This window comes from Choristoneura fumiferana, chromosome 16 (genome assembly GCF_025370935.1).
Source record: "Choristoneura fumiferana chromosome 16, NRCan_CFum_1, whole genome shotgun sequence".
In the NCBI taxonomy this organism is placed as follows: Eukaryota; Metazoa; Arthropoda; class Insecta; order Lepidoptera; family Tortricidae; genus Choristoneura; species Choristoneura fumiferana.
In genome coordinates, this window is record NC_133487.1 from 18471338 (window position 1) to 18490213 (window position 18876).

Consider the following 18876-nt stretch of genomic DNA (forward strand, 5'->3'; position numbering starts at 1 on the left):
GCTTTTTTGCTGACGGTACTTTTTGTTGACTGCACTTGCATTGTCATCCAAACTAAATTTCCTGTCAGTATAGCCATAACCATAGGACTTTATCAGTCGTAGTTGACAAATATTTGACCAATGTTCAAAAGAAATTTATATGAAAAACTGAATAAATGTTCAGTCAAACCCATCCAAACACCTGCTGAATTTGGAACACCTTCTATATCATATTTATAATCATAACTAACGATGCGCCCGGGCTCTGCACGGGTGCCATCATCATCATCAGCCGCGACATCTACTGTTGAAAAACCTAACCATAAAAAAATCATTTTTAGGGTTCTGGAGCCAAAATGGCAGAAACGGAACCCTTATAGATTCGCCATGTCTGTCTGTCTGTCTGTCTGTGCATCCGTCCGCGGGTTTGCTCAGGGACTATCAATGCTAGAAAGCTGTAATTTTGCACGGAGATATATGTAAACTATGCCAACAAAATGGTACAATAAAAAAAATAAAAAAAATTTTTTTAGGGTACTTCCCATAGACGTAAAGTTCATTTTTTCATCCAACCCTATAATGTGGGGTATCGTTAGATAGGTCATTTAAAACCATTAGGGGTTTGCTAAGATTTTTTCGATTCAATGATTTTTTTGCGAAATATTCAACTTTAAATTGCAAATTTTCATTAAAATCCAGCGCCCCCCCTCTAAAATCTAAACTGGTGAGTGGATTTTTTTTACAAAATTCAGGATGGTAGTAAGTATATCAAACTTTCAAGGAAAACTATAACGGCTAAGTTTGCTTAAGAATTATTAGTAGTTTAAGAGTAAATAACAGCCTAAGGTATAAAATATACCTAAACTTGGAAGATTCCGTATAAAATACGAAATCCCAGAAAAATATCACTTATTTTTTTTGTAATGGCTACGGAACCCTATTTCAGGCTGTCCAACACGCTCTTGGCCGGTTTTTAATACAAGCTTTCTTGCTGACTGTACTTTTTGTTGGCTATAGGTACTTGCGATTGTTCCCAAACTACATTACCATGCCAAATTTCAAGTCGATGATATTAACCGTTGAAGAGTCTTCCGTTCCGAAGATTTATTGTACTTGTCACGCGATTTACATAAGTATTCCAAATTTCAAGTCAATCTGACTACTGAAGTTGGTCAAATTTAACTTGCAAGATTTGATTATAGACAGGCAGCGGGACTCTTTTTCTGGGTTTTCTGTGCATCCATGTCTCAGTTTGTATTTCGATACAAACAGACAGACAGACAACGGGACAGGTGAAAGTAAAAATAAGGCCTCTTGCAACCGATGTTGCCCATGACTCGCAATCTCATCAGTCCACCTAGTGGAAGGCCTGTCAAAGCTTCAACTCCCTTTTTGTGGTCACTACAGTCTGTTATAATAATAGGAATGGACAGAAGGAAAATAGGCTCTTTATAATGCACGCTTTAATAAGTAAGTCATTTAATAAATTGAATTTTTTTAGTGTACAGTCCAAACTAAATTCTAATAAAATATCGAATACATCAATATTACTTTCATTTATTCATTAACTAGCTGTTGCCCGCGACTCTGTTCACGTAGAATTCGTTTATTGCTATCTCGCGGGAACTATGCAATTACTACTTGGACTTGTACTATCTATTTATACCGAATTTCATCTAAATCGGTTCAGCAGTTAACACGTTAAGAGGTAGAGGAAGGTAACAAACAAACTTACAGACTTACAACCTTTCGCATTTATAATAAATACATATTATATTAGTGAGATTAACTTTTCAATTTTTAATATCATAATTTAAAACAATAATAAAAACTTATTCTTTTTTGTTAAATGTCTTCCTATAAAATACCTAAAGAGGCAGAGGTAAACAACATTCTGTAAGAAACGAAACGTTTATAATATTATTAAGTCAAGAAATATTCTCTACATTATTTATAGATTTTAACCGCCAGTTTAAATCTAAATGTGACCTTAAGCATATACAAAAAGTTAACTTTTTACAACTAAAGCACTGCATCAGATGAAATTTGGAATGAAAAAAAGCTTGAACTTCATAGCAGGAACTATGAGTAGAATATTTTTAAACAGGGAATGAGAGTGGAGTGGATGACTTCCCAAAACACAGTTATTAAATGTATAAATGTAGCAGGTACTTATTAATATTGTATTATTTTGTAAGTAAATTACGTATTTATCTATTTACAAAATAAACAAAATTATGACTTCACTTATTACTTTTTTAGTTAAATCATATCGTTAGAATTACTTTACGACTTCACAAAAAATGTTTAGAACCCCTTCTTCTGTGACCTTCTAGAATCCAACTTACTTGAATGGACTATAGCTACTCAAAGCCTTTTCCTCCAAGGTTATCAGTTCTTCGAGCGATGTGGCCCGCCCATTGCAGCATTTTTTTTTAAATTTAATTACATCAAAAAAGATGTAAATCGTTAAACAAGCGATTTCAAGTTAAGATTCAATCAAAATGCGTTAAGTGATGAAAAAAATAAATAAAATCACGAACATTAGGTTTTTGACCTAGTCCAAACTAAGCAAACTTGTATATGGACACTAGGCAACAGCGAAAACAAACTAACATATTAAATATGAGCGACATTGATCTTATTCAACAAATGTCTGCCCCACCATTCAAAAGGGCTCAAGCTTCGTAGTCAGGTTCTCTATCGCTTGGTCATCCGGGCTGATATTTGTAAAGTTGTGTCACTTTGACTAGCTAGATAACTCACGTCTTAAACTTCTTCGAGCTAAACTCGATTTAATGAGTTATCCGGGTCAATATTTATTAAAACTGATCTCACGGTAATTATAGATCAAAATACTGACGAAAGTCCATACCTGTCAAAAGATATAAGAATAATAATAGTTAAATATCCGTTCGACAAGTTCTATAGTTGCTAGAGAACTTGTCCTTACCACTTCAGATGACTAGAGTACCTCAGTCACTCACCTATAGACTTGATATGTGTAAGAACTTACGAGGTTTACTCGTGTCATTAATTTAGCTATGGAGGGGCGCGCGTTTGTGAGGAACAATCTATGTATAACAGCGAGTTCCGTAAAACAGTGTTTTTCTTTCAAGTCGTACGATAAGGACATGGATATTCAGTTTCGAAGAACTAGAAAGAAAAACATTATGCAAGATCCAGCAGACCGTCAGAATGAACAGTGATTGGAATAGAAACGATAACTATTTCTACTGCTTATTATTACCTTTTTACTACTATAAAGGGTAAGCTGTTTTGAGAGTGCATAACATGGACAGTCACACATTTTCATTGTTCTTGGCTTAGGTAATATTAATTTCCAGGCTGTTTGAGTAGCCATTAGCTGAGACAAGCATTGATGAAGAAGAAGACTGATGATTATTACCATTAAGGTTATTTTTATACCTTTTCTCAGCTGTGACTACGTCCGGCACACGCTCAATAACGAACTTCATCACAGTCCGTGTACCAGCCATGGTAATCTCCGGTACAACGTTTTTTTTTAAAAAGTAATTAAATCTTATTTTTGGACCTGCGCTTATTGGCAGTGGATTGTGATAGCTTTTTAATGCAGGTAGTTTAAATTCCTCTATGAAAATTCAACAGAGTTTGGATTCGATTTTCTGTTGCCTTGTCTTGTTCGACGGTTGGTTTGCAAAGTTACAGGCCTGGTATCAAAACTCAAAAAGTCAGACATATCGTAATTGATAAAAATATACCTATACAAGAACAATGAAAATGTGTGTGACAACGTAAATGTTTTATGCCGTGATAAGCTATTCATTGATACGACGTACCTACGATACGAAGTAGTAAATAGTAGGTATCTAAATGACACTCGCGGTTCATTTCGACGGTCTGCTGGATCAGGTTATACCTATGTTTTTCTATTTAGTTCATCGAACCTGAATATCCATGCTCGTTATCGTTTTGATGAAGAAGAAGGCTGATGGTTATTACCATTACGGTTCTTTTCCATGACTGTTTCAGTGGTTACTTTGAGCCTCGAGACGCTAAGTGCCTTTATTTAAAATGTTGAATAAAATATGTTTTTTTTGTATGCATGTTATCAAAAGTTCTATAATTAAATGTATTAAGCAGCACATATGACATTAAAGGAATAACGTAATATATCTCACATATACGAAATATAATACTATATTTAAGACTAGCTCGCTATTTTCATTTATTTATATTTTTGGGCTATTTGGTACCTATTTGTTGAAATAGATTGATGGAACTCTTTCGAAAATACAAGTTATATGTCTTTGAATGATAAAAACAAAACAGAATAATGCTACATTGCATATAAGCTAGAAAACAGAAAAAAAGCCTAGAGTCAAAATATCTTAGAAATATTTTGCACTATTAAGCGCGCTTAAGAGGTAAATTCCGATTTGTGTACAGCCAATACCTCTTATTTGCGCTGAGACTTAACTAAAAATAAATTGTATAAAACATGTAAGCATTTTAACACTGTATTCGGGCGAAAAATGCTTCAATTTTGTACTTAAAATTATAGTTTATCCAATATATCTGCGTAAAATTGCTAGTTGGAAGATAAAAAAAAAAAGTGTCTACAGCAAATCGCTTATCTGCATACCTTTGAAGAAAAGCCCTATTTTAAGCTACTCAGCGCGAGTATAGAGTAAATAACATAGCGCTATCCTATTAAGGGTAAATTATCTAAAATATAAACACAGAGATGCTTTTAGTATAACTAGTTTTATAGGTTTCAGAGCATGCAAACCTTTAAATGCGTTTTTCTCGAAACTACATTTCATGCAGATAAGCGATTCTGGTTGTAAGGGACGATTTATCTATTACAAAATAAACAAATTACTACTCATCTTATTACTCTTTTATTTATCATCATCATCATTAGTATTATACGACTTCACAAAAAATGTTAAGAACCCCTTCTTCTGTGACCTTCTAGAGTCCAATCTTATCTTGAATGGACTATAGGTACTCAAAGATCTTTCTCCTCCAACGGTTATCTGTTCTTCGAGCGATGTGGCCCGCCCATTGCCATTCGATTTTTTAAATTAATTACATCCCTAAAGATGTAAATCGAAATTACAACACGAATTTCAAGTTAAATGCAACTTACTTTTCAGAGCTTAAGTGATGAAAATAAATAAATAAATATCACGGAACACTTGACCACCAATTGACCTAGTCCCAAACTAAAGCAAAGTTGTACTATGGACACTAGGCAACGGATAAACAATACTTAAATACATATTAAATATCCAAGACCCGCGAACGAACATTGATCGTATTATTCATACAAATGTCTGCCCCAGCTGGGATTCAACCCGGGACCTCAAGCTTCGTAGTCAGGTTCTCTAACCGCTTGTCATTCCGGTCAAATGATGATTTGATTGTTTTGTTTCATGTTACTGACGAAGAAAAATATATTGACCCGGATAACTCACGTCTTAAACTTCTTCGAGCTAAACTCGATTTAAGACGTGAGTTATCCGGGTCAATATATTTAATATGAGTGAGTCTCACGGTAGTTCATGATCAAAATACTGACGAAGAAGCTTCCATACTTAATGTCAAAAGATAGAGCAGAAATAATACTAGTTAATAATGTTATTAAATTCAGTCAACAGTTCTATACTTTCTCAAGAGACCTCTCGTGCCTACCACTATTTCAGATGACTAGAGTACCTAACTTTGGTGACCTAGTAAACTTGATATTGATTAGAGGATTGGCTCCGTTCGATGTAATTTTGGTCTATGGTTCGCGAAATTGTGGTAGGATATAATTGTATTAAACAAGAAAAGTTTGTAAAGATGTTTATTACTCTCAATCATGCAGTACAATCGAGTTGATTTAAATAAAATTTGATATGGAGATATTTAAGTTCCAGAGAAGGAAATGGGATGGTTTTACGGACGGTATTCCTACAAGATAGCAAGAGACAAAATCTTTGCAAGCTGCAACAGCTATTTAAGATAAAAAAGAAGAAGAAATAGAAACGATAACTATTTCTACTCCATGCTATTATTACCATTTTTTACTACTATAAAGGGTAAGCTGTTTTGAGAGTTTGCATAACATGGACATACCCTTTCATTTAATGGTAGTTGTTCCATATCTTTTCTCGATATTAAAGAGAGAAGAAATGCAATGAAAATAGAAAATATAGAGAAACTGATACTCATTCATAAAAAAAATACCAACCAAATTGATAACCTCCTTTTTTTGAAGTCGGTTAATAACTATACGGAACTTTTAATAAATTTAAAACTTACTCGTGGGTAGGTACAAACGCTCCAAAAATGCTTCGGGCAGTCGATTTACAAACGTGGTTTGTTAAAATTAATTAGTAGCTGCGTAGTTTTAGCTCTACAAACGTAACCCTCTTATTTTATGAAGAGGCTGTGATCGTTACTCGCATACGTGGTGGTCATTGAACGTGATGGAGTAACAGAGTTATGAATAAATAAGGTTTTTCTCGATGATAAAGACAAAAGTGGTTTTCAATTAATAAAATTTATTGTTGTCATAGTTGTGGGCGTGGGCTAGCAGGGATCATTTAAAGGAGGTACCTGTAAGGGTAGGTAGAGTAGGGGTAGCTTGAGTAGGGTAGGCCTGAGCCGGACTGAGGGGTGGTACTCATATCTGTAGAAGGAAGGGTATCCGTGTCTGTATTTGTACTCGTATTCGGGGAGAGAGCGATATCCGGCGGAAGTGTCGAAGAGGATCGCCCTCTTGTCATGCTCGCTGGCCTCTACTCCTTCTGCTGCTGCTTCTGGCTCAAGATTGCTGGTGTTTCCGTTGGGGCTGCTGAGCAGGCTGCCACTAGGCGAAGAGACGCGAGTACAAGAGATTTGTTCATCTGCAAAAGAATTTGAGGGTTAAAAGATAAATAAATAAGTAATAAGTATTCGATGACCCGCCTCAATATAATATCACGGGAAACTTGACACCAAAGGATCTAGTTCAAATGTAAGCAAAAACTTTTATTCTGGATACTACGTAACGATAAACATACTACCTAAGTACTATAAGTTTATGATAGTTGTATCTAAATATAAAATAATTTAATTATTAAACTCTCTGTCTGGATAAGAGATGTTTAATATTTTATTGGAGGAATGGCGTGTTAACTGAAATGGTAGTTCTCTTTGTTAGCAAATCTCTTTAATTATCGATATCTTAATCAGCAGGATAATAAGGTTGCTCATTAAGTTGACTCATCGGATTTAAGACGCCTCAAGAGTTTCGGCCCAATTATTTTTTTAATCAGTATTGGAAGGGCACTTATTTGAGAGCTTTCGAATATGATCAAAATATTCGATATTTCCAATAATAATTTTCTATAATGCAAAATTTAATCAAATACCACATAATCACTCCAATGTGATATACTAACATGTTATAAGCAAATTACTAATAATGTATGGATCTTTGTTGTCTGAATAAATAAATAAATTATTATTATTATTTACCGAAAGTGTCAGTTTATTTGTTTGTTTCTCTGTCATGTAGAGTCACGGTTGGATAGCCTAATAGTTCATAAATCATTACTATATAAGGCCAGGTCTCAATTGAGCATCCTGGTAGAGCTAGGCGCTCGCTTGATGAATACAAACTTTACCAAAGTCAGAGACATTATATGTATTTAAGTATGGTTTTTATCTACATTAGTAAAGGGAGAGACTATATTATTATAAATATAGAGATCTACAGGCAAATTTTATGGGGACGAAGTACGAAGGAAGAGCGGCGTACGTTTGTATTTATGCGTCCGAGTTGGAAAACGTAGATGCTACATAAGTACCTATGTTTGCCTGGTACCCATAAAACGAACTTTGCTTATTTTGAGACTAGGTCATTTGCCGTGAATTGCCCATGGTGTTTATTTAAATGAAAATAAAAAGCTTTTCGATTGCCAGAACACTACCCGGAAACGAACAATTTTTTGCCAAAACCCCAAACCACACATAAACAGTATAAATTTGAAATGTTTACTTTTAATTTAGGACTGTTTGCAGTAACAAACAAACGTTTTATCTAAATATCTATCTATCTTATATATAGACTGCTTTTGTGGTGACTCATTTATAATACAGTAGTCAACTTACCTTGTTGTTTGTTCAAATGAAGCTATCACCTGAATGATATCTTCTCCAGCAATCGAAAGGTTTATATACTTTTGCGCGTCCGAAGAAGCTACCGAATAATTAAGTGATTAATTGATATTTGATGAACAGAATAATGAGTATATAAAGATAATATAATGCAACTGATACTGAGGCGGAAGATGTAACGATCAAAACATAACCCGATACTAGATAACCGGTCTTTTGTGCCACACCTAAAGTGCTACTGCCTAAATGTAATAATAATAGAAATGCTTATTTATGTTATCATTTTTAATGCAAGCTTTTNCCTTGTGCCACCTTAACGCCATTAGGATGGTGTGTACACGGCCTTATAATGTCACCGCTTATTCAAGGGTCGCTAAGCCAGCGCCTGGCGTTATCAAAACCTATCGATCAAGTTATGTTACGTCACCGGGCGATGCGAGCAGCAGCGCGCTGAACAGCGGTGGCCGGGCCGCACGCGTCGCCCCGCCCCGCCGCGCGGGCGCACCCCGCTATCGCCTGCCAGCACAGCTGACTTACCGCGGCGCCGGCCGAGCGGCCTCATATTAATGATTCACAATCACACACAATTTTATACATTGACTCGAGTGAATGCGCGAGTACCTACAATGAAGGAAAAATATTGCACGAGATGGTGCGTCAATACTTCGCGTTGGAAAGTATAGGCATTTGCCACAAAAAGAGAGAAAATAAGAAGAACAACGCGCATTGTTTCTATTTGAATGACACCGCAAGAATGACAAATGGCCGATGGGAGGTTGGACTCCCGTGGAGAAGTGAAGAACAGTTGAATAATTCCCTTCCAAATGCGGAGAAACGACTTAAGTCTATTGAAAATAAATTAAGACGCAATAAGGAGTATGCTCAGCGCTACCGGGAACGCGTTCAGCATTTATTTAAAAACGACTACGCCAGGGAAGTGACAGAAACTACAAGTACCGAAAGTCGGATCTGGTACCTGCCCCATTTCGGAGTAGACAACCCTCGAAAAAAGAAATTAAGGCTGGTTTTCGACGCCGCCGCTACCGCTAATGGAAAATCCCTAAATGACTACCTTTTGCAGGGCCCAGATTTATTACAGTCACTTTACGGTATAATGTTACGATTTAGAGAAAATCGCATTGGGGTCACTGGTGATATACGCGATATGTTTCTCAGAATTAAAATAAGAAATGAAGATCAAAACGCCCTCAGGTTTTTATGGCGCGATAGCGAAACACAAAATATAAACATTATGCTATGACGTCACTTATATTTGGCGCCAACTGCTCTCCGTTTATCGCTCAATTTATTAAAGACAAAATGCACTACTGTTTCAAAGGCAAAACCTGATGCCGTGCGAGCCATCGTTAGAAGTCATTACATGGACGATTATTTAGACTCCATGTCCACTGAGAGCGAAGCGATAAAGCTGATAAATGACATTTCTACGGTGCACAGTTATGGGGGATTTGAAATGCGCGGCTGGACTTCTAACAACAAAAAGTATTATTACATTTACCCAAAGACAAACTGAGTGACAATGGAGAAAGCCAAGTGATTAACGGGGAAAATAAATCCCAGCGAACCTTAGGGATGTTGTGGAACCCCACTGAAGACTCGTTGGCTGTGGATGTCTCACTGAAGAACATACCCGATGATATCCTCGAATTTCGAAGAATACCTACAAAGAGGGAAGTTTTGAGAATAGCAATGTCCATCTACGATATTACGGAATTTTATCTCCCGTAACTATTCAAGGAAAAATATTATTAAGATCTATCTGGAAGACAGACCTTATATGGGATAGCAAAATAACAAAAGACTTGTTTATTGATTTCCAAGACTGGATCAATGGCTTAAAACAGGTTATTGACTTGCGTGTGCCCAGATGGTTCTTCTCGCTCACGCATACGAATGCGAACGTGAGTGCGAAAGAGACAGCAGGCGAGCTACAACTGCATGTGTTTTGCGACGCTTCGCCTAAGTCATACTCAGCTGTTGCATACTGGCGGTTAACTACAACAAGCGGCGATGTGTGCGTTTCATTAGCGTGCAAGAATCGAATTGCACCTACGAAACTAGTATCGGTGCCGCGACTCGAACTGCAAGGCGCGTTGCTTGCTGCCCGCCTGGCTAAAACAATACGAGATGAGCAAAGATTTAAATCAAAACAAACTTATTACTGGACCGATTCCACAACTGTATTGTACTGGTTGAGGAATGAAAATCGCAATTACAAAGAGTACATCGCAAATAGACTGGGTGAGATCGATGAATTAACTAGTTGTTTTGATTGGCGTTATGTACCTTCTCAAATGAACATCGCTGATTTAGCGACAAAGAAGACTCAATATAAGCTACACAACGACTGCAATTGGTTCAAGGGCCCAGCTTTCCTGTATTTTAAAGAGGACGAGTGGCCGACCGACATCTTATCGACTGAATTCATTAAGAAAGAAAATTTAGAACTGGTATTGGTAGTCCATCAGCAGCCTGAGAATTTGAACATACCAGAACCAAGTAGGTTTTCATCATGGATCCGTTTCCTACGCGCGACCGCTGCGGTTTTAAAGTTTATTTACAAACTGAAAAAGAATAGATCTGATCATTTGGAAGCTAAAACCATAGAACGTGCAGAGTGTCTAATCCTGAAATATTCACAAAGTCAATCTTTCAGGGAAGAAATAACACTGCTAAAGGAAAGAAAATATTTAAATAAGGATCACTTACCTGTACTACGAACTTTATCCCCGTACCTGGATGAAAATGGATTGATGAGAGCTGAAGGTCGAATCGATGCTGCAACCAATGTGGGTCCTGAAATGAAAACACCGATTATTTTAGAAGGACGAAATTATATAGTCAGACTACTTGTTAAATATTACCACGAGAAAGCCGCTCATGGATACAATGAAATGGTGGTAAATGAATTGAAGCAAAAATATTGGATAATTCGTATGAGGCCCACAGTTAAAGCTGTGGCTACTGAATGCTTAACCTGCAAGATAAACAAAGCTAAGCCCCATATACCTCGAATGGGTGAGCTCCCGGAAGCCAGATTAGCTCACCATCAAAGACCGTTCAGCTACTGCGGCGTGGATTTATTCGGCCCCATGGAGGTAACAATTGGTCGCCGCGGGGAGAAGCGATATGGAGTGTTGTTTACGTGCTTGACGGTCAGAGCGGTTCACATCGAATTGGTTCACACCTTGACGACGGACTCGCTCATCCTGGCCCTGCGTAGAATGGCTGCAAGGCGTGGTTGGCCACAAAATCTCTTTTCTGATAATGGAACCAATCTGAGAGGCGCTAATACCGAGCTCAATCTGGCTATTCAAGAGTTGGACGAAGTTACACTGACATCGGAAGCTGCCAACCGGGGTATTAAATGGTCATTTATCCCACCAGCTAGCCCCCACATGGCGGGGGCCTGGGAGCGCCTTATTTAGGTCAATTAAGACTTCTTTAAAGGCAACTTTGAAGGAAAGAGCTCCTCGAGAAGAGGTGTTAACGACACTACTTGCAGAGGCGAGAACATGGCAAATAGTAGACCATTGACCCACGTATCTGTGGAGCCTGGATGCCCTGAGGGACTTACACCGAACCATTTCCTTCTTGGGTCTTCGTCGAACCTGCCGCAAATCGGAATATTTGACGACTCTGACTTCTACTTAAAACGCCAATGGCGAATAGCACAAAGATTAGCTGACCAGTACTGGAGTCGATGGGTGAGAGAAGTCTTACCTGACTTGCTGCCGCGCCAAAAATGGCACGAAGAACACCGTAACCTACAGGTCGGAGACTTAGTGCTCGTTGCCGATCCAAACGCTCCTCGTAATCATTGGGCGCGTGGACTAGTGCAGGAGGTGCGCCCCGGCAAGGACGGGCGCGTGAGGACGGCCCTTATAAAGACCAAGTCGAATGTGCTGGTGCGGCCCGCAGCCCGCCTTGTACGCTTACCGGTGTGAGTGCTGCCGACGCAGCACTGGGGGGGAGATTGTAAACAACAGGCGCTAGCGAAGTGACCCTCGGTGATTTACCTGAAAAAGAGCTTAATCCTATGTTAAAACTAGAGAAAAATATATAGATACATATAATTATAACCGTACTTACCTTATATTAGTTTTTATAGTTTATTATAATAAACACGCATACAAAAGCGAGCGCGAGAGACACCTGTAACTGTATAATTGTATATCTGTCTATGTCAACGCAAACTGTCATGATCCGCGCCCCACCAGAGGGCAGTTGCAAATATACGAGCCGGACGGACGGACGGCGTGTTACCCTCGCGACCGTTTTTTCGCGAATCTTGTATTTTTACATTATTGTTTTCTTGTTTCCACATCTCCGCTGCACCTATTTTGCCATCTAAAGCTTACATTCGTATTTTCTGGGTGACCGAGCTCCGCTCCCAGCCCAGGCGTTTTCCAGTGATGAGACCAAGCTAGATCGAATATTCATCCCGGAAAACCAGACAAGAGAACGCAGCTCTGTAAACCTGTTTTTAACCATTGCAGTTTCAAGGTTAGATCGAGGACGTGAGAAGGTGAGACTACTGATGAGTACATAAAGATGCTGATAAACTTGAACTTCATTTGTAATAAGCATTCTAGCGAATATACGTTCAAAACTTTCGTGATTTTCACTCATAGTAAATACCACAAGGACTTATCACGCTACAACTAACGAGTAATATTACTTCGACGTTTCGACCACATTACAGTGGCCGTGGTAGACTGAAGTGTAGGGTGTCAAGTCTGCCTAGCGCGAGTCCTTCAAACTACCCGCACTTGAGCACAAATGCACCGGCACTCTTATCTTGACCCACATCGCAGTTGGCCATTTTTATTTGTCTGATTTTTGCTTGTTTGATGGGTCGACAACTACTTTCTGTTTTTTTTATATATAAATAAGAGGGGGAAAACGAGCATGCGGGCCACCCAATGTGAAGAAACCAACGCCACCAATGGACACTGGTCAACACGAGGGGTATCACATACAGGTGCGTTGCCGGCCCTTTGAGAGGCTGATAAGCCGCGTATCCATTAGAGCAGCCTCAGGCCGAGCCATATTTTGTCGGTTTTTTGGCCGTGCTCAAAGGAGCCTCAGTCTGAGCCGTGCCTTTGGCAGCGTCTCCACTTGCGCGGCCTCGGAGCGAGGCAGCCGCTCGGCCCGAGGCTGCCTCTAGTGGATACGCGGCTATAGGTTCGTTTTTTAAGGATCCCTAAGTTCCGTTTCGGAAAAACTGTCCCAGTAGCAAAGCTGCAGTTGCAGTTGGTTTCCAGTTATTTAATTAACACCTTGTAGGTAACATCCTATAGATAGGCTAATTATCCGTGAGTTAGGTAGATAACTACAAAATATTAGACACGTATTAGCCTTTTGGCACAATGCTCGGGGTATTTCTAGATTTAATTTAGCTTTAAGCAACTAGTTTTACTTTTAGATTTACCTCCTGTTTCACCATCCATTGATTAAATTTGTTTAACGCATAAATGTTATGCCGTCTCTGTTTGTTTTGTTCGAATAGATGGAGAAGGCATCACATTTATCCGTCAAATAAAATTAATGATTGGGTTGTAAAACCGACCGTTAATATACAATACAATAATCGACTCTTTATTGTACACCAGAAATAGTAAGCGATACAGAAAACAGGTACACAGAGAAAATTACAAGGTAAGCAATAGGCGGCCTTATTGCTGAAGAGCGATCTCTTCCAGGTAACCTTTTAACAGAAAGAAAGACTAATTTACAGCAGGTGGTGCATCAACATTGAATCAGAATATTAAAACGCAACACACACACATCGTACTACTACGTCTAAAATAAAGATAGGCAGTGGGATAAACAGCCACATAATAAATAATGAATAAATAAGTAAACTATGATAAAGCTAATTATTACAAGATGACAGATAGTGCTCCTTAAGCATAGATTTTAAGAGTGACAGATATTTTGCGCGTTGTAAGTCAATCGGTAAGGTATTGCACTACCGAATAGCCTGGACAGTATAAGAATAGACATAGAATTTGGAGTTAAAAACAGGCACGGTAAGGAGAAAGTTCTGAGAGCATCGAATAGAAGTTACGTAGCTAAATCGCTTTTTGAGGTAGCGACGAGTTGCAGGGTTAAAGAAAATGCCGTAAAGAAGGTGGAGAATGTGAGAGTTACGGCGAAGGCAGATATAATAATTTATTTATTTAATTTCTTCTTTAAATTTATGATCTCAATTCAATTGTTACTTCTATAACATGTTTGAATAGTTTGCCAATTGGGCTATGGTAAGTGAAATCAAATAAAAGCTTGGTTCGATTAAATGTTATATTTAATCAAAATTGTTTTCAATTAAATATATATTTTCAGCCCCTCGAAAACGGTGGCGCAGCGTTGGTCTCCAAATAGAAAATTCCCGAAGATCTGAAATCAAACAAATATAATCAATAATGATATGAACTAATAGTAGATTGTAAAATAAGAGCATAAAACGAGCCATTTTACCCGAGGCGTTCATACAGCCACCCGAGCCAGTACGGCGAGCGTGGATAGACACGTCGAGGGGAAAATGGGTTTAATGCTCGAGTTTTACACTCTGCTTTTCACTTCGATGGCGAGGAAATGAAATAGCAACAGTGGAAACAATGATTCACTTTTATGTACCTTTTATTTTTTATGCATTATTATAATAATTCCATTATTTTAATTTTACTGATTGATTATGATTGATTTGATGATTTTTAGTTTTATATAAATTAAAAATATTTAAAAAATATATAGAAACTTTTTTGTTTGTGGCTGTTGACACCTGATTACCTTTGTCTTGAATTGGTATTAGACGAAGATTTTATTTTATGCACTAGAGCATAAAAAGTCATTTTATGTCGCCTAGATACAGAATAAACACGAACTGTAATTTTAGAACGAATGAACGCGAACGGTAATTTTAGATTAGTAATAAGTAACATTTAAAACAAAGATTATAAACTGTCTGTCTACCGAATTTCATTCAAAACAGTCGAGAATATTTTGTATGGTGGATTTACACATATCCAAACAACTTGAGGTTCTAAAAAAGTTGCCAAATGTAAAGCAACCAAATCAAATTCCTAAGTCTTTGACTTGACTTGCTTGATCGACCAAGGCTCGTACTATATGAGAAAAGCTTCACGTGCTCTCGTATTTTACCTATAATTCATACCTTTCTCATTGTCTATATCAAGTTGCCCCTCATGGGCCACCGGCTGGCGACAAGTTGCTCAAGTTTATCAGCACCTTAATACGAGTATCTGACTGGAAGGTTATATATTCATTACAAGCTTTTATTTAACTTGCTATATATGTATCTAAGGTGTAATTTGACCCAATTCCAGTGGTCGGATTGACTTGAAATTTGGCATACTTATGTAAATCTGATAACAACACAATAATCTACAGAGGGGCTACTAAGAAAATCAAAGTTTAGTTATCATACCCACCGTCCCTCTCACTCTCGCATTAAATAATATAAGCGTCAGCAGGACGGCAAGATACGAAAACTTCGATTTTCGAATTTCGTTGTAGCCTCCCAGGACCGTCTCTACAGGACTGAACTCCTCATCGGTAAATGGCATCGACTTGTGGTACGGAAATGTAGTAAGACAATGCAATACTTCGAAAATACAAACTGAGACTTGGATTCACAGAAAAACCAGAAAAAGAGACCAGCGCTGGGAATCGAACCCAGGTCCTCAGCATTCCGTGCTGCGTGCTATAACCCCTACACCACCGCTGGACAGGATCCTAGACACAAATTTCTCCTATGCACACATATCTCAGGTTGCTTTTTCCTACTACGCTACTTAAGCAGCAGTACAGCGACATCTAAGTTTAGCTCTCATCGAGTCGAGAGACATCAACACTCTTTCGGAACTAACCGCTCACCCAGACAAGAGATGTCGCTAGTAAGCAATCAAATTGTGATTGGTTTTTTAATGCAAGTACAGTCACAAAACTGCAAACAGCTGGAAAGCTTGTATTCAAAATGAAATTCTTAACAATTTTTAGACGACCGGATGGCCAAGTGGTTAGAGAACCTGACTACGAAGCTTGAGGTCCCGGGTTCTATTCCCGGCCGGTGCAGATTTGTATGAATAATACGAATGTTTGTTCTCGGGTCTTGGGTGTTTAATATGTATTTAAGTATTTATTTATCTATATAAGTATGTTTATCCGTTGCCTAGTATCCATAGTACAAGCTTTGCTTAGTTTGGGACTAGGTCAATTGGTGTCAAGTGTCCCATGATATTTATTTATTTATTTTTATATTTGTACTCACCCAGTCTTTGGCACGAGTCCGCCCATGTTGAGGTTGCCCCATAGCACGCAGTTTCCGGTCATCGCCCCCACGTAGGTGGCGCAGCGGCGTCCCGTGAAGCCACCGGAAATGAGGGACTCACCGAGGTAGTAGTAGGATCTGAAATCATTCATCATCATTTTATTTTGAATAAACAATTTCATTTCAATTTCAATTTCAATTTCAATTTCAAATATCATCACCCCAGCCTGTACTCGAACCAACTAAATCGTGACACAATGAGGAACCTTTTCGTAGAAAAAGTCATAGTGACATCGCCAGAGCCCGGAATTTTCGCGGCATTTTTAGTCTCACATAGTAACTTCTCACTTATCGGCTCTACCTAAAAGATATCGATAATAATATTATCGTAAAATAATATCTTTTATAAAGACACTAATGGAACACATATTTGTACTACAGCCGACTTTGAATATAAAATTGATGGTTAAACTGATCGAGTGTTGCCATTATTTCCGGTTGCGAACTTCCTTCCGCTGGCGTTCGTGTCGTCATAGTGTGTTGTATGTTTTTATATGTTTTAGTTTTTAAATGGGTCCCACTGAAAAACAGCGTTGCGGCTTGCCGTAACAGTATGCTCAGTGGGGTCCACTTTACACTATTCGATGTTATTTTTTTTTTGTTCTCTCCATCTAATGTATTTTTATGTGTATCGAATATGTGTAAATAAATGTTTCTCTCTCTCTCTCTCTCTCTCTCTCTATTAGAAATTGCTAACTATGCATTGTTTTCATTGCATAATGCATGTCTATTTCACATTGCTCAAAAGTTAATTGGAAGAGATCTTTTAACGATAAAACCGTCCATTGTTGACCTCTACTTTTAATCTATTTTAACACGTTGTATTTCGATTTATTAATATTGAATATCGGAAGTCGATATGTGAGAAGTCACTATGACAGATCAAAAATGCCTTGAAAAATCCGGGCTCTGGACGTCGCATTGCTTGCCAAGGGTACTTACCTGTTTATTATGACATATGTTTATATTCTTTAAACTTCGAATTAATTAACGGTTTTTAAAGAAAATAAAAGTCTATAACGAATAATTATCGGAGTAGACACATTAACTTATATATTAAGAAGAGTTCTATCGGACCAAATTTTTAATTTTCATTAAATTTTTATGGAATAATCGAGAAAAACTAACAAAAATGCAATGTTGCCAGATCAGCAGGAAAAAACGCTCTTAAGCTTTACCTAGCGTGGTCGCATTCGGCGGAATCACAGCCAGGCATGTCTGTACCCCCGTTGGGGTAGAAGTCTACGTGACCTAGGTCTGAGACGTAGCCCAGCAGGCCTGCGTTGGTGTGAATGACCTCGGTGTAGGCACCGTCGTTGGCGCGAAACTTGTGGTCGTTGGTGATAAAACCAGGAAGAGCTGGCTCCAGGGCTGAAAATATGAAAGCTTGGTAGTTTTTTTTTTTTTTTATTCGACTGGATGGCAAACGAGCAAGTGGGTCTCCTGATGGTAAGAGATCACCACCGCCCATAAACATCTGCAACACCAGGGGTATTGCAGATGCGATGCCAACCTAGAGGCCTAAGATGAGATATGTATAGACAGACTAGACTAGTATCCTGAAAATAGTAGATTATTGTCGTGGCATGGAAGTAGGCAATGCTGGCTTTGTGTATTTAACGACGAGCTTGCGAATACCAAGTTAGCAATTGATATTCCAGTCGAGATTAATAAAACTTTCTTATCTGAAGGAAAAAAAAAAAAAAGAGAACAAATGTTTTCTCAAAATATAAATAATATATTTATGCTATCCCGCTTTTTTTTCATTAAAAGAAACTGCAGGGTTATTTTTCCACCGAAAACACCACAAGCTTTTTCAGTTCCGATAGAAAAAGTCGGGTTCCAATAAAATAACTAATCCTGGCCATTTGAGTTGGCTGTATATACGACTGTTGCCAACTTATTACCATGACCGTTTTAACTTTTTGTTAAGTTTGAGATTGAGACTCTACAATAATGGAATTTTTATGCAACTTTGTTGTCGAGTTTGCTGTGGATGAGACTGGCACAGGACCGAGCAAAGTGGCGTGAAAATGAAGAGTCCTTTATTCAGCAGTGGGCTGTGAGTTATTTGAATTGAATTGAATTTGCAAACGAAATTATTGCAGTTATTGGATCGTTAAAACTACTGTGTGAAGTGGCGTCACCAAGTGCTTGTCTGTTCGTCGTAGTTCATCTACTCGATACTAGATGGCGCTGTTAACTTACCGGTAAGGTAAGCGATGTTGCCGTTGACGTTTCTGCCGATGATTCCCGCCATATGGGCTCCCAGACTGTGTCCCACGATGTGGTAGTGGGTCGCGACTGCGCGGTCACGCCGTTCAGCCAGTCGATGAAGCGAGCAATGCCTTCACCTGTTGTTAATATCAATTAGCTTTAGTAAT

At 38.3% G+C, this 18876-nt stretch overlaps 2 protein-coding genes across 2 annotated transcripts in view; both read right to left on the reverse strand.

Moving 5' to 3' along the window:
* Positions 1–18876, reverse strand: part of gogo (thrombospondin-1 like protein golden goal) — a 533136-nt gene that overhangs the window by 163312 nt on the left and 350948 nt on the right. The gene's annotated exons all lie outside the window — the stretch shown is intronic.
* LOC141436245 (lipase member H-B-like) lies at positions 14429–18820 on the reverse strand. Its single transcript, XM_074099144.1, has 4 exons — positions 18701–18820; positions 17671–17863; positions 16433–16570; positions 14429–14538 (listed from the first exon to the last, which is right to left on the reverse strand). Exons 1-4 carry the CDS (start codon positions 18750–18752, stop codon positions 14481–14483), a joined length of 441 nt encoding a protein of 146 aa, XP_073955245.1. The 5' UTR covers positions 18753–18820; the 3' UTR covers positions 14429–14480.